The sequence below is a fragment of the Erpetoichthys calabaricus genome, chromosome 4 (genome assembly GCF_900747795.2).
Source record: "Erpetoichthys calabaricus chromosome 4, fErpCal1.3, whole genome shotgun sequence".
Lineage (NCBI taxonomy): Eukaryota > Metazoa > Chordata > Cladistia > Polypteriformes > Polypteridae > Erpetoichthys > Erpetoichthys calabaricus.
Window position 1 is genome coordinate 236063546 of NC_041397.2, and position 27352 is coordinate 236090897.

Below are 27352 nucleotides of genomic sequence, written 5' to 3' on the forward strand. Positions count from 1 at the left end.
TACATTGTGCTTATGAAAAACAGAGTGAAGAGGAAGTATGTATAATGGAAACATAATCAGCCCAAGTACAGAACCTTGTGGGATCCCGTATTTAAGTTGAGTATGGGAAGATGACAATTCAACCAAATTAACTGAAAAGACCTTTCACTAAATTATGAACGAAACCAACTTAGAGTAGTACCTCGAATGCAAATAACATGCTCTAGACGATACAATAAAATGTTGTGATCAATGATGTCAAAACCTGCAGTCAAATCTAAAAGTACAACAGGTAACCCAGAATCAGCAGACAATAAAATATTGTTAAGAACTTTTAAAAGAGCCATTTCCGTACTGTTATGTTGTTTAAAAAACAGATTGGAAAATTTCATGTAAATGATTATCCTCTAAAAATGTTTGAAATTGATCGAGTACAATTTTTCCAGGATCTTTGACTTAAAAGGTAACAAAGATATTGGTCTAAAATTTGACAGTACATTTGGATCGAGGTTTGTTTTTTTTTTAAGAAAAGACACACCACAGCATGTTTAAAATAGGCCAGGACTGAACAAGTTTTGATGGAGATATTAATAATTCTTATAATAAAAATCCCAAGAGTTTCAAAGACCTCCTTTAACAATTGTGTAGGAAAATCATCAGAGGGACAGGTTGTGGACTAGAGATGGCTGACCAACTAGGATAAAGCTGGAAGAAAGACATGTACAAGTTAATTTAAAATCACAGAACAGCTAGGGGAGTTAAGTTCATCATAGGAGAGTGGTGTAAAACTAGATCTGATTATATTGACTTTATCCACAAAGAAATTTAAAAACAATGAAATGCAAGGGCTTTCTAGTAATTAGAAATTTTCAGGACAAGGAGGTCCATGCAACCATCAAAAGAGGATCCATATAGAAAGAAAATGTAAACCAAGAAACTCAAAAATATTGAAATTAATACATGAATTAGGTGTAAACACTTTGTTAATTCTCATTCATCAAACTTGTCAAAAAAGGTGAGATCTGCACGTCCCACGTGTACTGCTTTCATCAAATGCGCAAATGAAAGGTTTCTTGTATATATTCATGGTCCTCTAAGTGAAGAAACATTTTTTAGTAACTTCAAGAATAATTTTTCAACAGTGTATCTCTGTGCCTTTGTGCTATTCTTAATAACAAATTTTATAAAGTAACAGCTAGCATCCATCTCACGTGACCCCATCATAATTTTAAACACAACACAATGAATGTGAATACAATACAACATTGTAGCCAGTAGGCCATCCTTTTTACCACATACACATTAAACAGAAGTTAGAAGTCCCACAAAGAAAAGACAGAGAGACCAGTTACAAGGGCATTTTCATTGACATATTAAATTTTCTGAGACAGGATCTTTCTATGGATGCATTTTATAGCTGTCATGAACTAGGAGTTCCAAAGCACATAAATTCCAATAAGTTCCAAAAACACTTCCGAATATGCACACTTCAGGGGGTTGTACCACAAAACCCTGGCTAGTGTATAAGGACAACATATAATCTTTATAAAAATAAAAAGGTTTATTTCCACAAAGGGCGGCATGGTGGTGCAGTGGTAGCACTGCTGCCTCGCAGTAAAGAGACCTGGGTTCGCTTCCCAGGTCCTCCCTGCGTGGAGTTTGCATGTTCTCCCCATGTCTGCGTGGGTTTCCTCCGGGTGCTCCGGTTTCCTCCCAAAGACATGCAGATTAGGCGCATTGACGATCCTAAATTGTCCCTGGTGTGTGTGTGTGTGTGTCCTGCGGTGGGCTGGCACCCTGCCCGGGATTTGTTCCTGCCTTGTGCCCTGTGTTGGCTGGGATTGGCTCCAGCAGACCCCTGTGACCCTGCCTAAAACACAAGGTAATCCAGGCAAACAAGATCCCAATACAGACAATGTCAAAAAAAAAAACAGAAAAAAAGTCCAAGAAATCAAAGAAACATAAGAAAACTCATCAACTACCTAACATTTTGAAATGAGCCACTGGGAACTGTGGGAGACCCTCCAGATTTATTCGGCAGAAGGGCAGTTCCTGGTGATGATTGGTGGGACGACCCACAAAACACAAGGAGTATAACACAAGCAGCTTATAGACAAGATGAAAAATGAAGAATAATTCATATAATAAATGGCACAAAAATGAACAAAAAAGACATGAGCCCCAGCCAATATAGGAATCCTGGCTGAAACATGACGACAGCATGATCCTCCTGCAGATACATTAAACTAAAAAGCCTCCAAACACAGACTAAACAGAGAGATGCCTGCTGCTCTTCCTTTCATCAGCACCTATCTACTTGTTTATCTAAGCAGTACTGTTTGAATGACATGCAGTACACTTTATAAAGTTGAGGAGGAGGATGGCAGACAGAGAGTTCCCATTGATGAGTTTAAAAAGATGAACATGTACCCTTAGAAGACATTAAAAGCGGAATCGGTGGAAGCATCATTTCTTTATAAAGGCATAAATGATTCTTTGCTCTTTTGAGTTTCTCAGATACTTAGTTTTGTTTGTGCAGGTCATTTGTAGTTGTGTTATTTTACACAATGCCATGCCTCAGTAGTGTTCCATGTATGATGACTAAGACATTGATGTGAAAAGGGTCCCGCATTATATGTGTTAACTGCTGAATGTGTTTCCCTCATTTTTTCCAGGTCCATCCTAGTAAAATGTATTTTGCAGTGGCAGAAAAAGGCATTATGCCCAACATCATTGTCTATGAGTACCCATCTCTGCGTCCGTACAGAATCCTGAGAGGTAGGTAACATTGTAGTTGTACTGTTTGGTTTTGCACACTTTCATTTAATTACAGTGCGTCCGGAAAGTATTCACAGCGCATCACTTTTTCCACATTTTGTTATGTTACAGCCTTATTCCAAAATGGATTAAATTAATTTTTTTCCTCAGAATTCTACACACAACACCCCATAATGACAATGTGAAAAAAGTTTACTTGAGGTTTTTGCTAATTTATTAAAAATAAAAAAACTGAGAAATCACATGTACATAAGTATTCACAGCTTTTGCTCAATACTTTGTCGATGCACCTTTGGCAGCAATTACAGCCTCAAGTCTTTTTGAATATGATGCCACAAGCTTGGCACACCTATCCTTGGCCAGTTTCGCCCATTCCTCTTTGCAGCACCTCTCAAGCTCCATCAGGTTGGATGGGAAGCGTCGGTGCACAGCCATTTTAAGATCTCTCCAGAGATGTTCAATCGGATTCAAGTCTGGGCTCTGGCTGGGCCACTCAAGGACATTCACAGAGTTGTTCTGAAGCCACTCTTTTGATATCTTGGCTGTGTGCTTAAGGTCGCTGTCCTGCTGAAAGATGAACCTTCGCCCCAGTCTGAAGTCAAGAGCGCTCTGGAGCAGGTTTTCATCCAGAATGTTTCTGTACATTGCTGCAGTCATCTTTCCCTTTATCCTGATCAGTCTCCCAGTCCCTGCCGCTGAAAAACATCCCCACAGCATGATGCTGCCACCACCATGCTTCACTGTAGGGATGGTATGGTAGGTGCCTGGTTTCCTCCAAACGTGACACCTGGCATTCACACCAAAGAGTTCAATCTTTGTCTCATCAGACCAGAGAATTTTCTTTCTCATGGTCTGAGAGTCCTTCAGGTGCCTTTTGGCAAACTCCAGGCGGGCTGCCATGTGCCTTTTACTAAGGAGTGGCTTCCGTCTGGCCACTCTACCATACAGGCCTGATTGGTGGATTGCTGCAGAGATGGTTGTCCTTCTGGAAGGTTCTCCTCTCTCCACAGAGGACCTCTGGAGCTCTAACAGAGTGACCGTTGGGTTCTTGGTCACCTCCCTGACTAAGGCCCTCCCCCAATCGCTAAGTTTAGATGGCCGGCCAGCTCTAGGAAGAGTCCTGGTGGTTTCGAACTTCTTCCACTTACGGATGATGGAGGCCACTGTGCTCATTGGGACCTTCAAAGCAGCAGAAATTTTTCTGTAACCTTCCCCAGATTTGTGCCTCGAGACAATCCTGTCTCAGAGGTCTACAGATAATTCCTTTGACTTCATGCTTGGTTTGTGCTTTGACATGAACTGTCAATTGTGGGACCTTATATAGACAGGTGTGTGCCTTTCTAAATCATGTCCAGTCAACTGAATTTACCACAGGTGGACTCCAATTAAGCTGCAGAAACATCTCAAGGATGATCAGGGGAAACAGGATGCACCTGAGCTCAATTTTGAGCTTCATGGCAAAGGCTGTGAATACTTATGTACATGTGCTTTCTCAATTTTTTTATTTTTAATAAATTTGCAAAAATCTCAAGTAAATTTTTTTCACATTGTCATTATGGGGGTGTTGTGTGTAGAATTCTGAGGAAAGAAATGAATTTAATCCATTTTGGAATAAGGCTGTAACATAACAAAATGTGGAAAAAGTGATGCGCTGTGAATACTTTCCAGATGCACTGTATCTAGGCAAACACATCCCAAGTTTCCTTTGGCTTTTGCATGCATTCTCAGTTGGTGTATTTGTCATTCTGCTTCCAGTTTATTAAAGAACATGTCAGCATATTTGATCTGATTTGGCCCCTTTTCCTTTTCTATAACATTTGTATAATTCTGAAATAAGTGTTACACCATCTATACAATATATGAAAGAAGTATGGGAGATAACCTCCAAAAAAAATGCAGAGTTCTTCTGACAGGTCTTTATTTTCATCAAGAGTCATATGAATACTCATTCTCTTACTCATTTCAAGTGCTGTCTCCAGACTTGAATGGAATTGGGCAAACCTATAAACCTTTATGGCCACCATGTTATACTGCCAAGGGGATACCCTAAAAAAGGCAGCAGTGTTCCACCCATCTTCGAAGAGTAAGGTTTTCTGTCTTGGGGTAAGATGCCTGTGGTAGACTGCTTCCCTTCGGCCCTCCTCCTTCCCAACACAGCAAAATCTTCAGTGTTAACTTAAAACTTTAAGTGTACCTGAAGGTCCTCTCTTTCCATATATTTACTTTTCCTAATTTGGTGCTAAAACCTTTATCTTTCCGTGGTGCTTGCAAATAATACCTTAGTATTATACTGGTTATCGCTCCATAGATGCCCCATTTGCCTATACTTATATTTCCTACACCTGTTCAGTGCTACCCTGGTGCCATTTACTTCCTTTGCACCCATTTGTCATCCATGTAACTCAGACTACACCTAACCTGACCGTTATATTGCCACAATCATGGTATGTCTTCTTCTGAGTTTATCTAGACTGTGTGAGTGACCTCACCATCGCATGTCTAAGTTGTGTAGTCTGAATAGTGTGATGATTGGTATGATGGCCAAGATGTGTCTTAATAACTGAGCTGTCTGCCATGACAATATGAAAATAATAATGATGACTTTGGTACACCTTTATAGCAGGGCCATCTTAACAGTATTAGGCCCCCAGGCAAAGCAGTGGACTTGGACCCCTACCTACACAACCACTCAGCAAGTCATGACATACATAGATTAGCATGGGGCCCCTATGCTCGTGGGGCTCCTGAGCAACTGCCCAGCGTGCCCATGCGTTAAGATGGCCTTACTTTATAGTATAGCCTAACCATTAAGGTAGTTATTGTGATTTATATTAGTAATCCTTCTTAACCATGATGGCGGGCAAGATGGACATAGTATATTTCAAAAAGGAGATAAGATAAGCATAAAAAAAGTTGAGGCACCACAGGTGTCCTGTTTAATGTCCTGTTACAGTGAAAAAAGGCAAAAAAAAAAAAGCCATTGCATTGACATGTACCACAACTCATTTTGGGACCTGTACTTTTAGAAACCCTGCTTTAGAGAGGTCCTCTTTTTTTGAGTCCTTAATTTGGTCTGACTGTGATCTCCTGTTCAGGTGACCTTAAATAAAGAGGCAGAAGCGGAAGGGTTGTAGCGTTCGTCAGGTTTGGTGAAAATGGCAGGGTTCCTCCGGATTGTGCTCCTGCATTCTAGGGCTAACAGAACCCCATTTATTGTCAGTGTCACATACAAATCCTTCCCTGACTGAAATGCCTCTAGCTCACATGTCTGACAATATGGTGTAGGAATCAATTTGAACTCGCCTTATGTAGTGGCTCTTGGTTTTGGTCAATGAGGAGGATCTTTTTATGAATTTTATTTATTTGTTTATTTTTCACAGAGGGCACAGAAGAGGCTTACAGCTCAGTGGCCTTTAATAACTCAGGCTTCCTTCTGGCTAGTGTGGGAAGTTCTCCAGACTACATGCTAACCATTTGGAACTGGAGCCAGGAGCAGACCCTTCTACGTTCAAAAGCCTTCTCCCAGGATGTGTATAAGGTCACATTCTCCCCAGAAAATGAGGAGCAGCTTACGACATCAGGGACTGGACACATCAAGTGAGTGCAACTACATACAGTATAAAAGAATCAGTGTGATGGGAGCGACACAATGACAGAAAATGCAGGTTTGTTGTTAATGTGTTATGATACCTACTTAGGTCGTATTCCTGCTGCCTGAGAGACGTGACTTGCAGTAATTTTAAGGTCAAAATTTTAAATCTTTTGAAAAGCACTAACAAAGTGGTAACGAAAAAAGAGAAACAACTCACCACCAGTGGATGGATTTTGTTGTAATTTGGCACACTTATTCTACCAGGAAATTTGTCAAGACAGTTCAATATTTGTTGAGATATCTTGAACAAGTCACACTCTACACAGGTTTATAATTTTAAAATCTCCCATTGAAAATCATTAAAGAATTTGCAAACTCATCTGTGTTAAAATTAAGAACCATTCTGTGTGACTTTAACATCAAATTAGTTTACTCTTTCAATTTTACATCTGTTGAGTATTGATCCGCATCGTGTGATCACACACACATTGTAAAATAGCTTATTGGTATTGTTTTTGAAAAAAGATAAAAAAACACCAATATTATGAGATTCAGTTATGTTGAAAGTAAACCAGCTGTGTGCGATACCTCCGTATTTGTAGTCTTCTGCAACTACTTCACTGTCCTGGGGAGTTGTTTCCTCTCGAATGACAAAATCACAATACACTGTTCATGCCATGTGGTTGGTTTTGTTTTGATTTACTGTACTTCTGTATTTATGTGAGAACTCACAGAAACAAAGAGAAAGCTTGAAAGCTTATCCACACCTCGAGAAAAATATTACTAGGAATATGCGATAAAATCATTATTTCCAGATCTCTTTTGTTGTCATGTGTTGGAAACACAGAAGGCAGGTTTTCTTTTATTGAGTGTTAGATTTTTATTTTCCGCCAGTGCTTCATGCCCCATTGCCTCCATTGTAAAGCGCCAGTGAGGGCAAGATATTTTTAAATATTTATAGAAAACACTGAACTTTGATACAAAATGTTGCATAGTTTGTGAAGAAATAAATACTTTGAGTTGAAAAATATCAAACTTATCCTTTAACAATTTTCCGTAATAAAACATGTTTTATGAAATGTTATTAAAGATAAGGTTTTCTGTAGTGCCGTGCCCTTCTTCTTCTTGATTCTTGTCATAATGTAGTGGGGAATCACAACATCTCCAGAGATCTTCCTACTGATGAACCTAGACGATGTTTGTTTCCACATGATGAAGAGGAACAATAACTTGGACATTTCTTGTTTGTTCAAAGTAAAAAAAAATTAGGTTAAACCAACATGATTTTGTTTTATGCTGAATACACCTCACTATATTAACATATATCAATGAATATAATTAAAAAGAGCCTGATCAAGTCTCTTTCAAGTAACTCTTTAAAGTTACTGGCAGTGGAGATTTCTGGTTGAAATGAAAGAAAATTTCATGAGTTTCTTGTTCCCTTGCAGATTTTGGAAGATAGCAACCACCTACACAGGCCTCAAGCTGCAGGGATTGCTGGGGAAATTTGGTAAAACTTCTCTGACAGATATCCAAGGCTATGTGGAGCTGCCGGATGGAAAGGTGTGCCATGCCGCTTAGCGACCATATTATTTTATATGGTGGCATGTTTCATAAAAGGGGAACAGAAATCTTCGGAATGCTGAGTTCTTTATAACAAGTTGGGAAAGGTGGAAGAATCAGTTATCAACACAAACAGACCACATTTGTGATAGTGGAGAAACTTGTGAGTAGGGGTGTGAATCTAGTACATCAACATCTAAATATGATGGCAACTAGAACAAAAATGCTCTTCAAATACTTCTGGGGGTAATCCAATAGGGGTCATTACATGATCCTAACTAAAATAAGAAGTCATATAAATTCACCAGCCAACTGCAGAGAGGTAACCAAAGCACCCTGTGGTCAGATGATTTCATAGGAATGTGTAAAGTGGAATCAGGAGGAATTCAAAAATGTGGTACAGGCACAGGTGAATGTCTGAAATATGAAATACAGCTTTCAAACATTCATAATGAAGGGAATGGAGAGTAACTGAACCAAAAGCAAAACATTGAGCAGAATTCCTAATAAAGAGACTTCACTTTGTCTAGCATAGTGTGAATTAGTTGGTTGAGCTAAAGGACAGTTTTAGTAAACAGAAGGAAAGAAGTCAGCAATCTGTTTAACATTAAGTGCATATCAGCACAGAGTATGTTTTCATTCTTTAGAATCAAGAAGATGTACAGTACAGTGTAAGCCATATTTATATTGTATGTGCTCAGAGTAGAATTACAAAAAGATCAAGCTTCCAAATGTTACAATAGGGGCTATTGGCTGAAGTACTACAAATCCTATCTCTGTCTCTCTCCCAACTCTGCATTTAGCACTCATAGTCAGGGCCGACTTAACGCATGGGCACACTGGGCAGCTGCCCGAGGGCCCCACAAGCATAGGGGCCCCATGCTAATCTACGTATGTTGTGACTTGCTGAGTGGTTGTGTAGGTAGGGGCCCCAGTGCACTGTAATGCTGTTAAGACGGCCCTGCTCATAGTTAGTGTGAAGTTGTAAATGTGTGACCAGCCTACATAAATGAAATGTCAGGCAGACTTCCACTGGCAAACTAGGCATTTCAAAAATTTTGTTCCCTAGTTTTAATGATTTTAGAAAGCATTGATTCGCATCACCTACTCTCCAACCTTAGTGCCCCTCAAGCCAACCAGCAGCAAACATGGCATGTTTAAATTACTTGCCCTTTCATATATTCTCTCGTTTCAGGTTGTGTCGGGATCAGAATGGGGCAATATGCTTCTCTGGGATGGTGGACTGATCAAGGTGGAGATCTGCAGGAAAGGGGGCAAGACCTGCCACAATGGCCCCATTCATCAGTTTATGCTTGAAGAAGGAGAGCTCATTTCTGTTGGGGCTGACGGGGCAGTCAGAGTAAGCTGCAATTGGTCATTCCTGTTGTCTTTATGTTTGTGTTAATTTTTATTTACCTATTTATTTATTTAATTTTTTAAATGAACTTCACCAGATCATATTCAATGCAGCCTACACTGTTTTGAGAAAAAGGTGCTTTACTTTTCATACTAATTAAAGACCTTTAAAAATAAAGACATCCATTTTTATACAAAGTCCAATTTATGCAAATGTGTAAGATATACTGTATATGTACACAGTATTGTAAATATTATGGACCAACAGCTTAGTGACAAGTGAGAAGGAAAATCCAAAAACTCCAAATTCTAGAGAAAAACGTACCCTTGTACAAACTAAATGGGCAATGGTCAAAGCCTTCTGGCAGCCCAGCTACTCCATGTAATTTCTAACTAAGAGACATCTTGACCATCCAGTTAGTGATAGCCAGGAGAATAAGAAGGTGAAGAATGAAAATGCAAGTGAAAGAACAAATACTATTCCTTTCCTCAGGGATTTGTCAGACTTCTCATTGTCATCTAAGATGGGAGTCTTTGATTGCTCCTTTCTTCAAGGACCTCATGCACATTTATTTATTTCTTAGCATGTAGTAGATTTCCATTGTAATGTAACCCCCCACACCAGCTCCACCAATCACTTTGCTATCTCCTTGTGACTCTTGGTCAGGCTGCATGATGTTGAACGTAGAAGGATGTTAACTGTTGCTGATTCTTATACAGTCAGTAGTATCATGTGAAGTTAAGTGCCTAACCCTCAGTCCAGGATGTTGACATCTTGCATTGATCTCCTTGCATTTATTAGATACCAAACTAAACTGTTCTCACACTCATTGGATGTAAGTCAACCAATTTTGTAAGGTTCCTCACACCATAACCCTTTGTTTCCTGTATTTTAGCCTATTCTGCACCCATCTACACACTACACCCTGATGTCCCACTTCTTTAAGTTTGATGCCCAACCACTCATGTGGTACCTTATCAAATCCTTTCTGAATGTCATCCATCAGTGGATAGAGCACCAGTATATCACACAGCGTACATACACTGGGCTCAGCTTAGAGTTGCCAGTTAGCCTGACATGCATATCTTTAGGCACATGCAAATAGAGGACAATTGTGAAAACTCCACATGGACAAAAACCAGGTGTGGCTTTTGAAACTTGGGACACTGTGAAGTGGCAGCACCACTCACTGCACCTTGTTGTGATGTTTTATCATGATGCTGTGTGTACCGGTAGCTGTTAGATATTTCCTCTCTGGGATCCCTTTGTTAGCCTTATTTCAAGAGCCAGTCCAATATTTATATAATTTATATTAGAGGCACATAATGTATATATCATATTATGAAAATGGAAAAATCTGATGTTTGTGTAGCAGCCATCAATGTTTTTAATGCTGTTGTGTCTCTTACTGTGTTTTTTTCCTTTGTTGTTTAATATATATGGCTTTTATAAAGATAAAATTATATATGGTTTCTATTCTGAGAACAGGTTACCTAGGTATCAGTGTGCAGTTAAATCAGAGGTGGGTATGCTTGGCACTGGATTGCTGCAGTCACTTTGGGTTTCACAGTCCAACCAATCCAACAATCAGAAGTTAGATCATCCACATTTCCATGTTATGAATCTACTTAATACAGTTTTAAAGAGAAGAGAGAAACCAACCCTGAATTGGATGCCAATCATCTCAGGGCCTAGTTTGTCACGCTAGGGCAATTTAGAGTTGCTGATCTTTGGGATACTGTAGGAAACCCCCATGTAGACCTGGGTAGAGCAGACAAATGTCAAACAGACAGTGAAAGGGATGGGATTCAGCATCCTGCAGCTGTAATGGAGTTCACTTCCCACCATTCCTCAGTGCCGACCTTGGTTATCTGGACTGAACTTAGATTTTTTAGGTAATTTAAGTTCAGAAAGAAATAAGTTACAAGTGGACATTGGTTGGAGTATTCATTACAGACACTGAATATTGGTGGATCATTAAATGAAAAGCAACAGAAATCTGCAACTACTGTAGACCTCCAGAGCAGCGCAAACCAGGCTAAGGCAAAGTGATATTGGTCAGAATAATCTCAGTGAAGTGTCTCATTATAAGTATCATAACTTAGTTGAAAGGTCTTGTGGATGTCTGGTGCGTACGCAGGGAGCAGTCCAATTCTAATGCTTTTTTGGTGTTCTTTCAGGTATGGGACTTTGAGGCTATTGACATTGCAGATTCAAAAGATGACAGTGGACTCTTTGAAATTGAACCAATGAATGAGTTGGTGGTGGGAAAGAATGTGAGCCTCTACTCCATGGTTAAGACTTCCAACACTGATCAGTTCATGTGTTATGCTCAGGTACATCCATATTTTGGTAAAATGAAAAAGTTTGGAATAAAAAGTTAGAAAATAATGCTAACAGTTGTTTTTCAGTATCAGGTTAATTAGTTGTTACCAATGTTATGGATATCTGAAAAATCACAGGAGTAAGAGAAATTGTTTCCTATGAGCTGACCACCCTTAGACAACCTCCATGAAAACAAATCAGATCCTACATATGCTCTGCATATTGAGTTTCAAATTCTCACATCAAGCAAGCAACAATTATCCTACAATGCAAGTTAAGTATGTGTACAGTAATCCCTCCTCCATCGCGGGGGTTGCGTTCCAGAGCCACCCGCGAAATAAGAAAATCCGCGAAGTAGAAACCATATGTTTATATGGTTATTTTTATATATTTTAAGCCCTTATACACTCTCCCACACTATTATAAACATTTCACGCACAATTATACAGCATAAACCCTTTGTATTCTCTTAGATATTAGGTAAGATTCATTGAAATTATGTATGTAAACACAGTTTACATACAGTAAAACCTAAATATTATTTTAAAGATATCGAGTGTCTCCGATATCACATATGTTACAGCCATTACGACAGACAGGTCACCAGCAATAAATACGTACAATGCAAGAAAAATTGTATACAGTAAAATGTGTGTACAGTGACACTAAACTATGTACATGTAATAAGTACTGTACGTAAATAATTAATTATGGTTACTCACCAACAATGACACGACGACTTGTCCGATAACGATGAGTTTAATTTTACTGCATAACAAAGGATAGCATTACAGCTCTTCTAAAGGAGCCTCTTCAGGCGACTGTTTAGCACCGCCGTTGTTCTTCTTCCATCACTCTTCAATCCAAATCCCTAAAGCAGATTCCATCCATACTACTGCCTTATCATGTCCACTTGCAACTCGTTTTGCGCCCTGGTTAAAGGAAACTGCAGCCGTAGATCTTATATGCTTTTCCTCCTTTTTAAATAAAAAGAATGCTGTAATGGTGTCCTGCAGTGGTGTAGCCGTTTCCTTCCTTCAACAAAAACTTTTACCTTTTCTGCAATCATTTGCATCTTCTGTTGGCGCTTGGGCACGTTAATGCTGAATGAGTGAGATTACACTTCCTGGTTAATGCAGCACTCCGTCAATGAGCCAATCAGCAGCACACAGGAACTTAACCGCGTGCTCTTATTGGGTAGCTTCGCAGCCATCCGCCAATAGCATCCCTTGTTTGAATTCAAATGCGTCCCTTGTTTGAATTCAAATGGGCAAATCAACTGAGGAAACACACGTACTGTAGACCGCAGACATCCGCGAAGCAGTGAAAAATCCGCGATATATATTCACATATGCTTACATTTAAAATCCGCAATGGAGTGAAGCCGCGAAAGACGAAGCGCGATATAGCGAGGGATCACTGTAAAGCATTCTTTTGGGCCAATGCTGAATAAACCATTAATGCAAATAAGTACAGAGAATTCAAGGAGAAAGTTGTAGTCTTATATGTTTATTGTAAGATGGATGTTTGTTAGGTTTGTTTTGTTTTATATGTTTAATGTAACTTTGTATCTGATGTACTTCCCCCATATTGAGATTTTAAACAGCCTATCTTATTGTATCTTATCTTATCTTATCTTATCTTATCTTATCTTATCTTATCTTATCTTATCTTATCTTATCTTGTCAAATGTTTTTATGTTTGTTCAGTGTTTTTATTTATTCCCAGGATACTTATATTTTTTAAAATTCATTACATACCATAACATTGGCACCCAGGTACAGGGACACCATGGATCTGCTGTAGATAAGTCTTCATTATTGGAAAATCTCTCAAGATTCAATGTGTATGTGTATGTCTTTCTTTTTAGGATGCTAATGGAGCAATTTGGAAACTAGATCTTTCATTTTCAAATATGGTAAGTAGTGTATGTTTTAAAAACATAAGTTAAAATTTGAAATTTTAACAAAGGTTTGAATTTGGAGGTTTCTGTTTTAGTTGGAAGCTAGCCACAGGTATTATTAAAAATCTAAATAGTTCAAAATTTTCTAAAGGGGTTAGAAGTAAAATGATATCTGAATAATTTTGTTTATTATTCGTGCATTATTTGACCAGTCTAACCAAGCATACATTTTTGTCATTTCTTGCCTTGGTATCTGTGTCGGCAATTGCCGGTTTGGATCCCCTAAATGCCAGAAGTGACTCTACTCCATTGGGCCCTTGAGCAAGGCCCTTAACCTGCAATCGGTTTGTCCTGGGTAAGATGTTAACCTGCATCCAGGCCTACAAGCAGGTCCTTCAACTTGCAGGGGAAGCTGGGGGGTTGGTGGCAGGACTGGCACTCCAACTACTGTAAATATAACCTCACACTGTTCCATTTTGGTGCTGCGGTGTCACCCGCTGCATTTGGGTTCCAATCCGGGTGATGTGGTGGATGCGGCAACGCACTATCAGCGCATGCTTCCATCCTCCTCTTCCCTTCCTTGCCCTGGTGAAATTCATAATATTAATAAACTGAGTAAGGTAGCCTAAATATTCTCCATCAACTGCCTCCATCTCATGTACTCCTAAGAAACCTGCAAGATATAAATCTTCCGTTATGTGTTGGGTTTACCTCTAAATTCACTTTCTGAAGGACATGTTCCTGCAATCCCAATAGAAGGTACTCATAGTTACCTAATCAAATGTGACTGAAACGTGTAACCTGGATCCACTTGGTCCAGAGAATCAGCATCACTATTCCAAGGTTATACCAGAAGAAAAACCTAATTTCTTCCTTCCCTGGCCACTAGGGGACTAGGTGGTCCACTGTTGCCTTGCTCATTGCATAGTCTGCGTTACTCCTCTTTGACTTGAGGTTCATGTATTGAATGAAGTTTCACCTCCAGTCCACTGGGATAAGTGTAAGAGTGTAAAGACCCCAACACTGATAATTTCTCTTGGTTAGTGCAGATTAACTAAATGGCCGGACTAAAAGCAACCCAAGTACTTGTATACCGAAGAGCCTCGGTCACTGTTGTTATTATGAATCATTTTATTTTTTTTACTTTTGCAAATACCATTATTAATAGAAAATAGGGAGTTACTAATAGTTTGAGCCAACAATTTTTAATTTATATGTCTGTGTTGTTAACTTTTAAAAATAGTAAAACTATGAAATGTGCATATTACATTCAGAACAAAATACTGCACCAAAGCTCCCACATTGCCAGTGTTATTCTTGAAGTTGGGCTTTTATTTGGAGCCTTCAGTGAGTGGGCTTTCAAGTTTGGCCACACCAGAAACATCATACAAAAGACCATGTGGGTGGGTTAGAATTGTATTCTTTGATTTGTCTCTTATGATAAATTGTGAATTGGGGTATTTGGGGTATTTTCTGCTAAAGTACATGCAGACATATGGCTGATGGTAATTTAAATATATGCAGTATTTAGGCGTTCCATCTATTGGAAATAAATAAGTTGGCTACACTGACTAATGAATAGAGCGAATGTTATTTTTTACTAGTTATTGCTGCTGCTTTGCAGTAAGGAGACTGTGGAAGATTGTGGGTTCGCTTCCCGGTTCCTCCCTGTGTGGATAGCACTTTGAGTACTGAGAAAAGCGCTATATAAATGTAATGAATTATTATTATTATTATTAGTTATAGGCATTTTATCTCTCGAAACACATTGCTTCACTTTGTTACTGAAGTGAACTATAACAGATAAGGGTACAACTGGACAGGTTGCAGCGTTTGTTTAAGCCCATCCGGATGTGGTGAGAATTGTTCATGCTGAAGACTAAGAAAGGCTCTGGCCACTTACCAGCCTCAATTAGACAAAGCAAGCTTAAAAATGTTTGAACGGTTAAATGAATTATAGTATTAATTGCATAGTCGAAACAATCATTGATACATGTTTTTGAGTTTAGGTTTTGGTGGCATATTTTTCTGTAATTCTTTTGCTTATTCCAGCATAACTTGATGTAAATCAAATGTATCTGTTTTTAATGTCCATGTCATAGTGTTCTTCAAATGGAAAAAAATATTAATGTGCATAACTTCATCAAGTCTGACATATGCACGCCATTGGAATGATTTAGTGTGCCACCCTGCATGTCATCAAAAGTATAAAATATGTTTTAGTTTACCGATTTACAATTTGTCCTTCATTAGTCAATCCGCCAGAGGACACAAGAACTGTAACTATAGCAAATGTAATATATATTATTGAAAAAAAACACTATTAGAAGAAAAAGTGAATTAGAACAAATGAAATATATACCTTGTTGACTTGTCTGATTTCATTTAATTTATATAAATGTGTTTATGAGCAAACTGTTTCAAACAAAGCCTCTTTATGTATTTCGGTACATTCTATAACCTCTGCCATCTTTTCAGACTCAAGATCCTGAGTGTCTGTTTTCATTCCATGCGGGGAATATCCAAGGAGTTGATGTCTCCCCTTCCACCCACCTGATGGCTACCACTGCTCATGACCGTAAGCAGATTTCTCAAAAATAAGACTTTCAAAAGATTCAGTGAGAAAGCAATAGGTTGTGTGTGCTGCTACACACTGACAGCAACTAACAAATCTCAAGTAGTATACTTAGAAAAGAAAAGTAAAGTAACTGAATTGTTCTCAAATGGTTTACTTAAATTTAACACCTATACATTACTGAGTATTGACTCCCCTTTCAAGGTATTTTACACTATTACACTATTTTTATTGAGAATATTTTTTGCATTTTTCTACCTTTGTCACAATGATGTTAAGTAAGCAGCTTTTCGTTTCAAGGTGGTGGGATTAATCTTATACTTTACAGTTCATTTCCAGTACTCGTGAGACCTAAACAGTAGGACCACTTACATTAATGCAGATATTACTTGCAGTGATTAAACTTGTTCTTTTTTATCACTTTATTCAGATTCTTATAAGAGGATTATCCCCTATCTTTAAGATGTATGCATCTGTCCTCATCAGCAACTCCAATCAAGGAGTTATCAGTGGACATGTAATGTAGGAAATGAATTTATATAGGAGGGTTTGATGAAGAGGGCCTCATAGACCGTGATCGTGGTTTCTTTCTTGAAGGAGTGGTTCCCAAAGACCTGCCAGTACAGTTTCCTGAAGGAGATGGTGACATAGGTTATGTAAAGTTGAATTTTTTGCTTTTTTGCCACACTATGAGGAAATGGTTCTTGTCCCATATTACAATGTTGCGTCCCCCAAGGGTGTGAAGTAATTCAGTATTTTTCTGATCTTATGAGTGATTTCTTGACGCTGCCATATGATGCACACTTGAAAGAACCCTCTGAATCCCATGAATGTTGGTAGGGACCATGCGTGGGACAAAGGCCTTTTTTTTTTGCTCACTGCTAGATTATCTTGGTTTGGTGGTCCACCCATGGCTATATTTTCTGCCTACTATAAACTACCTAAATTCTGCCTTCTAACTTCCTCCTTTGTTATTGCAATATGGAATTGTCATTCTACAAAGATATTTACTTTTTGGACAAGAGAAGTGTAGGACCATTTGCAGCCAACATGCCCTTACAGAACTGACTTCAGGGAGATTTGGGTGAGGGGCATGTATGCAGTAAAGTGACCAAGAAGCTGTGTGTAGGGGCTGTTTTAGGGATTGCTGGTATCAAGGTTGTGGTCCCCCTTGGGGTTTCCAGTCCAATGGGCACCTTGAGGTTGTGTGGCCTTGGAGTTTGCAGGAGGGATTTCCGGGAGATTGGGAAGAAGATGCTAATTTCTGGAGAGACTCCCAGAACTTCTATGAGACGTGGTATTTGACCCACAAAGGTGGTTTTGTCATTTTATAGAAAGTCAGCACACACATTTGTTCTTAATCTTCTTCTAGGCTCTAGATTTGGGACATTGTTATGAAGCCCTAAATGTCTGCTCCATTTGGATGAAACCAGTCAAAATGTTAAAGTGAGATAAGGCCAACTCACTCTGCGATTGTCTAATGTATGATGGATGTGAGGGCCCTCCACTGCTTTTTAATACTGATATCAGTAGATGACAGGTCTTTGAGCTTAGCTGAGCACTCAAAATGAACTTTGATCCTTCTGGGGGTCCCACACTTTTTCTTTATCAGAACAACTCAGCTTATTTCCACCCCAAATTCTTCAGTCTAAGTCATCCCATTATAATGTGCTTGTGTTTCATGGGGATAGCAGTCAGTGGCACCTCTAAGATGGATTGAAATTTGTTTACATTGACAACCAACTGATCGTCTTTGAGATAAAGGTGAAAGGTGATATGCTGCCCTTTGATGCTAATAGGTAGACAAAGACGTTGACCAAGGATTTAATCTTGAGAGCTAATTCACCTCAACAGATTCACCATTAGCAGTATCCTTAGTGTTATGTCTACCCCCAGAAAAACAAGCCAAAAACTCAAAATACAATAGGAAACGTATGTCTAGTGTCCAGTGCTGTACTAATATAGATCTAGTAAATGTCCTTAATATGATATGTTTTGAAACAATCACCAACACACAGCCTGATGTTGCAGTCGGGACAGTAGAAATGTGTTTCTTTGCTCGCTTTTCTTGTAATATTTTTTTTGGTTGTTTAAGCATGAGAAGGTAGAATGTCAGTGCCTGATCCACATAAGCAATGCACCTATTGTGTTGTCATAGCACATGGCTTAGTGACTTCCCCATGTGACAGCTGTTGCATTTTAAACAGGCTTCCGAGGCTAACATGTTTGTTGTGCTTCTAGTTGATTGGAATCATTTTACCTTTTTGCCTCACTGAAGCTTCATTCAACCAAATTCACCAAGACATGGTGGTTCGGTCGTACAGTGTCATATGCAGCGGTTTCACTATCTGTGTCAAAGTCGGATGACCAATTCACATTGCCATTAGGACTGAGTTCATGGTTGAAGATATCATCCATCACAGATGGGTTGGGTGTATTGTCAATGTACAGTAAATGAACATCATCGTCTCCAAACATTTACAGAAATTTCCTCAAAGCACCAAACTGCAGCAGTCACTTTTCTAACATCCTGCTCACTTCACAAGAAAGCTGCCAGGCACTCATATTCACAGCAGGCGCATGATATTCCTGACTTTAACTCGTTTCTCAATAGTGCACTGTAGCTGAAAGACAGTAGACTGATCACTACATCATACGCAAAGTTTGACTGGGAAGAGTGCATTTATGTGCTACTGTGGTGCTCACAGACTCCGACTGCCCACGGTTTCTCTCTCTTTGCTGCACTCTTTTAGGTAGATCACTGTCCTTAAATTGGTTGCTCACTGTCGCTGCACAAATTGGAATTATTTTGAGACTTCAGCTGGTTTGCCTGTTTTAAATGGATCCCTGAAGCTGCTCATTTGCATGATGGAATGACAGCTTATATGGTGTCTGACTGATTCCCCAAGCTAATGCAAATTCTCAGCAACATTAGAATATTTTTCATTCACTATTTGTTTTCCTAGCCTGCTTATCCTGGAAAAGGGTCACAGAGCAGCTGGAGCCTATCTTTGCGGTGATATATATTACATAACCTACGCAGTGAGATTCGGATGCCAAACAAGGGAAGTTGCAGCGTGGTGGTGCTTGTTTGGTCTTGTGGGCAGTGTTAGTGTTATTGGAAATTTTGACTGATGTCTGTAAATGATGGCTTCTACCAATGGGAAGTTGGGGTGCACACTGAACATTTTCTGGAACAGAAAAACACCCAACTGGCAATCACTGTCCCACTGCAGCCTTCTTCCACCATAACACCCATCAATATCTTGTTGTACTTTATAAATTGGTCTTGGTCTGGAATATCTGCCTAAGCCAGTTTAACATATAAGGTGGTGGCTTTATTAGCACTTGTAAGATTATATACCACAGTAGGGTTATAAACCAAAAAGAGGTACTCAAAACTATAAATTAGTGTATTGGTGTGTTACATAACATAACTTTCTCAAACTTGCTTAGCCTTCCTCAGGATCAGTATATAACATGGCCCACTCACCCATACCCACACTAAAATAGGGCCAATTTAGAGTTGCCAGCTAAACTAACATGAAAATCTTTCAGATGTGAGAGAAAAGTGGAATTCCCAGATAATAACCCAAACATACAGGCAAAGAACATGCAATGCAAACAAGAGCAACAACGAACCTCTGCATTTGGGATATTGGATCTGTTTGGCATCACCACTGACCACTGACCATTGTTATCCATTGTTCTGATCATAGAGTACTTTGTCATTAATAAACAAAGAGAAAAATAACATTTTCAGTTTAAACTTCAGGATGGGCCGTGAAGTAATTGGCAGGAAGTGCAAGAATTTTACAGTTCAAAAGTAGAGACATAGTCCCTTGTCCCGAGGACTGTAGTTACTGAGATTATATAAAATCTTACCTTAAAATAGACATTTATGAGTATACTTTCAGAAGTACTCTATATTAGTTTATTATGAGTTTATAAAAAAACAAGAATAATTTAAAATGTTTATAAAATCTTTTAAAACTGTATTAAACTGTCAGGGAGCAAATGTGATGGGCCTCCATATAAACCAGTTTCCTTTTTTTAGTTAGCAAGGATATAAAATATTGTTATCACTGCTGCTTCACAGTTCCTGAGTCCTGGGTTCAAAACCTAGCCCAGTCTCTGTCTGTGAGTAGTTTGCACATTTTCCTGGTATGTGTGTGTTGCCTCCTGTTTTCTTTCCACATCACACAAGTGTTTGGATTAGGTAACTGATGCACCTAAAGTGGTCTTGTGCATGTGTTTGTGTAAGTGAACCTTAAAATGAGCTGGAGCTCAATCAGGGCAGGGTCCAGCATTGTGCCCAGTGCTGCCAGGAAAGGCAGCTCCTCACAACCTTGTGCTTAATAGGAGGGTTAGAAAATGAATGGATTTAAAAAAATAAAAATATTTAGGCTTGGTTTGAAAATAGTCATGTTTCGAAAGTGGGGCCTTTGCAACCCTAAACAGGAATAATTTGGTTTGATAATGTAAAGTTGGATAAATGGCATATCTTAACAACATATCTTTTTGTTGACCTTAGGTTCAGTGAGAATCTATGACTATGTTGATAAAAGGGAAGTAACTCTTACTCGATTCAAGCAAGGTGGAACCTTTCTCACTTGGGCCCCTCGAGTGGTGAGTACCTCTGAAAGCAGCATATGAGTCAGATTCTCCTTTACCGGCTACATTAATTTGAGGATTAAATAAAATGGTCAAGGATTTTTGATTTTTTTTTCTGTATTTTTTAACGAATTTCTCCTTTATGTAGCCATAATAACCAAGTAACAGTACTAGTCACTTGGGGAAGCTCTCTTAGGGAAAGAAAATAAAGTGCCATTTCTTCCAGGCTACTAATAAAACTTGAGACTGCGACATGGAATTCTGTGTTCTAAGAATAACTTGACTCAATCAAGATGATATGAAGCCTAATCATTTACTGTATTTCTAACAATTGTCAACAGTTTAGCACCTTTATTAGTGATCTTAAGAAATAAAGCACTCGACAAAAGGGTTTTACAAGATATTAACCAGAATTCAGTGTTTTTGGGAATCTGCATTATCCCCTCTATCAGTTTGTTTTTTTCTCTGTGTACCTGTTTCCCTCCTAATTTTTAATTTGATCTGTAATTCTAAACTGAACCTGTGGCTGTCTCCTACAATTCAAGGGTAATCGTTTTCATCCTGTCTTGCATACTTTCCCTACACTCAAATAGTGGAAATGTTAAGTTCAGAATATGGAAGAACATATGAATGAAATGCCCATGTAGACACAAGAACAACATGTAGAGTTTACATAAAGAACAGCCCAGTCTAGACATGAGCCACTCCACCACAATGCCTCCCTCAGATTAAGACAGATAATGAAAGATAAAAATGAAAAGACATTTAATTTGTCAGTACTGAAACTCCCACATGCATGGTGATTGTGGTTACAAAATAAAAAGGTTATAAAATTCAGAGGCCCTGCATTAGCATCAAAGTCTGCATCTGATGATGCAGTTTAAACAGTTTTTCAATATAATGGAAATAGTCATTTTCTTTCAGATCAGTATACAAGATAATTTCAAAGTATGTTGTATAGTTCATTCATTTTCTATTTGCTTCTCCGGTATTGATTATCCAGTTTTTTTTACTCCTTCAAAAGATTCTATAACCTCATAGTTGACCGGGTGTAGTGCAGCTGCCACAGAAACCGTTCAAGGCATCCCAAAAAACCTTAACTAGTAGTAGCAGGGGCTGTACTCCCAGGCGATCATGGACTGTTCACCTGCTATCCTTATATTTAAATGTGAACCCAACAAGTCAGTGGAGTCTACTTGTAATAATTCATTGACTGTGTAATAAAACACAAAGAAGTTCATAAAGTGTCTGGGGCACCCGAAGGTAAACCTTATATATTATAAGGAGCGCAAAAGGTGCTAAGGAAAACGTATGTTAACGCAAAGTCGAGACTAGTCCTGTTGTGTTGGTCGAGTCTACCCCAGATTGGCGGTGGTTTCGTATATTGCGGTTTCTGGAAGGAAGACCTGGACACAGATGGGCTGACCCCGGAAGTGACGTCATAGATGGTGGCACGTCAATCTTCCTTTCTGTAGAGGGGAAAGGAGAAGAGATACCATTATTGCTTAGCGCCCTCGGTTGGTCCAGGGTAACATTGTCATCATCTAAACCCATAAGTTGTTCCCTAAGCGCATACGTGTGACAACTTCTACAAAGCTCACAGCCATAGGTGAGTAGAGGGAAGTTCACTGATTGGTAAATCTAGTGCTTCATGCAAGGATTTTGGTCCCATTCTTCTATAGGAGCTTTCCATGGCTGCCTCTGACTCGCTCAGATTGTGTAAGTGAAGCCTGCAAATGGAAATCACTGGAGAAGTCATGTAATGTGACATGGCTTTTAGTTGTGTACCAATTTAGTAAACTAACTGGACCCAACTCAGTTAAATAATGACAGAACATTTCTGCAGATTGTATCACCCCCCCCCTCCCCACCCAATAAATAATATTTTTAAATTTTTCTGTATTCAGAGACAAATTGTTGTCATCTATCCTTTTTATTCATGGACACAATCAGAGAAACATCATTTGGTCTAAAGCAAAAGGCGTAGCTGGGTATCATCTACAGTATGTACAGATGAAAAGGAATGTTACAGTATGTTTTCCCTATGGAAGCATGTAAAGTGAAATATACATTCTAGCAATTCAAAATAGACTTTCTCAGGGATGCTGTGCAATGTGACCCTAAGCCTATGGTGTAATTAAACAGAAGCGTTTTATAGGCAAATAGTAGCAGATGCCACATGCTGCTTTATTTTTAAATTTTCTGTCCTCTGTGTGTTTCTCAGCCTCTGCTTTGTTTCCTACTTTTGCTTTGCATTGCTGTAATAAGTGGAAATAATTTCCTGGCCTCTTATACTATGTACTGTATGTGAGTGGTTGTGAGGAATTGGCATCATCAGTAGTTTTCTTGCTTGGATTCTCACAGACACATAATTTTACATTTGCCTCAACCTGCTTGCTAAAGTTATTTCTTAAAAGGTAGAGCTGACGAGTTTAGATATGTAATTTTTTTATATACTGTAACAAATGATAATTGAGCTTAAGGTTCTTACCCAGCATGATGAGGTCAAGACAATCTCAAATGGCATGATTTCTTACTGCAGGCAGTCTGGATGTTTCTGCCAAAACTGGACAACTCATTCTTTGTGGCTTTCCTCACACGCTAAAATATTTATCATCATAACCATCTATCAGCTCTGGCTTGTTTGATGGAATGCAAACCCTAATTTAGATGAACAATTCTGTCTGTGCCTTAAAGCGCCTTCTTCTTGTATATGACATCAGTTCTTTATGAAGTGGACTTACTGAATACTGTCTTGTGTAACGATCAGTAAATCTTAATTGATTTCTGTCTCAACTTTCACACATAATGTGCATATACATAATAAGGCAATAAAACCATTTAGACAGCACTTGACTCTAGTTAAAATAGAATTCAGTTTAATTTATTTTTAATATTGTTTTATTTACTAACTATAGGCTCAGAGCAGTTAACATATTTTGGATTATAATGTGCTTAAAGTAAATTAATAAACCAAATATCAATTACAGCCCCAACTCAGAAAAAGTTGGGATAGTAGGTGAAACTAAAGTAAAAACAGAAAGTAGTGATTTCAAACTTCACTTTGAATTGTAATCCATCACAAGTAGTATAAAGACGAGATATTTAATGTTTAGTCTGGTTAACTTCATTTTTTATAGAAATAAATATACATCCATTCTTACCATTGAGGGTATGCAACATATTCCAAAAAAAGTTGGCTTGGGATGGGATAATTTAGGTCTATTAATGAGTTAAAAAAAGAAAATAATGATGTGAGCAGAAACAAATGCAGTTCAACAGGCGATTGTTTTAAGAGCATAGAGGGGCCGAAAACCACTAATTTTCCCACTATTACACAAGGAAATAATTCAGAAGTTTAAAAGCAATGTATCTCAAAGACAGATCTGACGGGATATGGGTATGTCACCCTCAACAGGGCATAATATAATGAAAAGATTCAAGGAATCTAAAGAAATTTTGGTGCATAAAGGGCAAGGGTGCAAGGCCGAGTTGACTGCCCGAGATCTCCATTCCCTCTATCAAGAACCATCATTCATCAATAAGTGATGTAATCACATGGGCTCAGTAGTACTTTGACAAACCTTAGTCAAGGTTCACAGTAAGGTATGTAGTTACATACTCAAATGGCAGTTACAACCATAATGTGCTAAAGGGAAGCCGGATATTAACAGTGTCCAGAAGGCATTTGGGATGGACCATCACACAATGGAAATGTGTGTTGTGGTTGGATGAATCAGTATTTCAGGTGTTTTTTGGAATAAATGCATCTCATATTCTCTGGGCCAAAGAAGAAAAGAACAAAGAGTTTCTTTCTGTGAAGAAACCATTAATGCTGAAAAGTACATATGGATTTTGAAGCAACATGTGCTGCCTTCAGGACGATATTTTACATGCATTACAAAGGCATGGCTGCATAGGATGAAGGTGTGGGTGCTCGACTGGACTGCCTGCAGTTGTGACCTGTTCCCAATTGAGAATGTATGGCACATTTTGAGATGCAAAATGTGACAACGAAGATCCTATACTGTTGCACACCTATGGACTTATTTGCAAGACGAATGGGACAAAATTATACCTGAAATACTCAATAAATTGGTGTCTTCCATACCTAAACTTTTATTAAGTGTTGTGAAAAGTGTTGTAAGAAAGGCAATGTTGCCAAGTGATAAATTCTTTACTGTCCAAGCGTTTTTTAGAATATGTTTCAAGTATCAAATGAAAATAATTATTTATTTTTGAAAATAAAATTACAATTAATAATAATAATAATAATAATAATTCATTAGCTGTAACATCAGATAATGGTCTGTTATATGTGTTTACTAATCACTGCTTTCTGTTTTTATTTGCATTTTCCATTCCATCCCAACTTCTTCCAAATTGGAGTTGTATATTCACTGATGTAATCCCTCATTTCATCTTTCATTGAAACTTTTACAGGTCAATAGTCCAAATCTAATATTAATAAAGGATGGATGGATGTTACATACATTAAGTAAAAAATGTGATATTTTTTTCTCTTATGGCCTTTATGTAACATTAGATTTTGGTTGAAGATCTGAAAAACATTTAATGTCAAAAATTGCAATACTAGAGGAAATCAGGAAAAGGCAAATACTTTTATTTACACAATAAGATAAAATTGATCTCAAAAATTAACTTCACATGACCAATTAAAAGTTCATTAAAATTGTAACTGAGGTATGGCCAGTGGACAAAGGAGGAATTGATTCAGAATATTTGTGTTATATGGTTTCGTTAAAAAAATTTTCATATAACAAAATTCATTTTTGTCAATTTTTCTTACTTTTAGTTTCATTTTGAAGTTGATTTATTTTCATTCTTTACTGCTGAGCCATTTTGTTTGCTATGGGCTTTGCAAATTTGTCATGCCAGTTGTTTAAGACTGCTACCGTGTTGCTTTATGGGAATTAACGGAATGATAAAAATCAGCATTGAGTACTTATTAGTTGTCCAAGATTATGGATATTATAAAATCCTCCTTGTGTGCTTTTTTTGTGAGTTAGTGTTCTGGTTCTCCATCTTTCTGCTTTTTGTCTTCTGACTAGTGTAGTGTTTTGGTTTCTATGTCTCAATCTTTTGAATTCCCAGTTTTCACCCTTGGCTCATTTCTTGATAATGTTTTGTCTTCCTGTCCCTAATTGTTACAGTATATCCTCTTGTGTTCCCCTGGTTTGGCAGAATAATTTGAATATAGTGACAGGTATGCATAGTCTATTACATTTCAAGACAAAAAATATATGCAGTCTAATGAAGGTAGAGCATCATGATCCTAGCAATGTCTAACATAGCAAATAATGCACTTACTTTCCGTCCCTTTCTCAGTCCACTCTTACAAACCAGTCACTTAAAAATTCCCAAGCACATTAGTGAAACAAATGAGGACATGCTCTGAATCCATCATGTTTTTCAGGTCAAAACCTCAAACAACCAGCAGCCTCCCTATCCCCGAGTGTAATAAATTTCAAACATAGGCTTCTTTCTTAACTCAATTATTAGTGGCCCCTGCATTCGTCTTAAGCATTTTCTTACTTTAAAGACAGTTGGTGTTAATCAAAAGGTCATTTAATTAGATGGTGTGCTACTCCTATACTTCAACCAGTACATGCTTTACTTTTCTGAAGAAATCAAAAAAATGTTTTGTGAAGTGATGGGAAGTAGAACTCCTCAATCCCTTAACATTTTATCTTCAAGTTTTTCTTTTCAAATATTTTATTCATACAGTTACTTTATGCTGAAAACAGAATAGTGCAAATGGGACCAAGTTAGCTGCTCCACTGCTGGCTATATTGTTATTTCTATATCACTTAGATTTAGTGGTTCATTAAGGAATCTGTTTAACAAGGAAATGGATGACATGAAGCAGAGAAAAGTAGGGGCCATTGTTATTTACAGACAAGTGAAATGAAATTGTTGAACTGCATGAATCCCAATAATTAAAAAACTATAGATGAGCCTGGCTTCAAAATGAGACTTATTCTGAATGAAGGCCAGAATCCATACATAGTTGGACCTCAGAACCAGGGTAAGCACTATGGTGTCAGGGAAAGTGCGCTGTGGTAAGTGTCCGAAATCATAATTAATCATCAGTCATTTGATCTATAAATCACCTTTTATCACAAACTCACAATGCATTTTATTGAAAATAAGAACTACAGTGGACATAGTGTATTAGGCAGCCTTGATGGCCAAGCAACAGGTACAAATACTTTCAGATCCCCCTCCACATGTTTAATATGTGAATACCTCCACATTCTATTCTTCATTGTGGTTGACCTGCTTTTATAACCTATATTTGTCTTGTTCTTTTCCCTGCATAGGTAAACCCCAAAGGAGGCCTGATCACAGTGGGCTTTGATGATGGAGTTGTCAGACTTCTGGAAGTCTACGATCCCAAAGGGCTCACACTTGTCGCTGGGCGGAACAGCTCCAGTGATGCTGAAATTCGCCTCAAGCAGGCATTCAAGCCACACACTGCTGCTGTCACTGCCATGGCATATGAGAAGAATGGGGAATTACTGGCCACAGGGGTAAACTGCTTCATTTCTTCCTTAATTAAAGCCAAAACATGTTAGACTTGAAACGCATCTCCTTAGCTGAACATTATTTAAGCTTAATGTAAAGCTTTACAGAACCACCAGT

At 38.3% G+C, this 27352-nt stretch overlaps 1 protein-coding gene across 3 annotated transcripts in view; it reads left to right on the plus strand.

The window, feature by feature from the left end:
* LOC114650674 (cilia- and flagella-associated protein 44) overlaps positions 1–27352 on the plus strand; it is a 106460-nt gene that overhangs the window by 29839 nt on the left and 49269 nt on the right. For all 3 annotated transcript variants that reach the window (XM_051927052.1, XM_051927051.1, XM_028800457.2), the window contains 9 exons: positions 2655–2757; positions 6138–6354; positions 7798–7912; positions 9108–9272; positions 11450–11605; positions 13465–13512; positions 15976–16075; positions 20607–20701; positions 27031–27240. In XM_051927052.1, the coding sequence (XP_051783012.1) occupies positions 2655–2757; positions 6138–6354; positions 7798–7912; positions 9108–9272; positions 11450–11605; positions 13465–13512; positions 15976–16075; positions 20607–20701; positions 27031–27240 (1209 nt within the window). The remainder of the gene's footprint in view (positions 1–2654; positions 2758–6137; positions 6355–7797; positions 7913–9107; positions 9273–11449; positions 11606–13464; positions 13513–15975; positions 16076–20606; positions 20702–27030; positions 27241–27352) is intronic.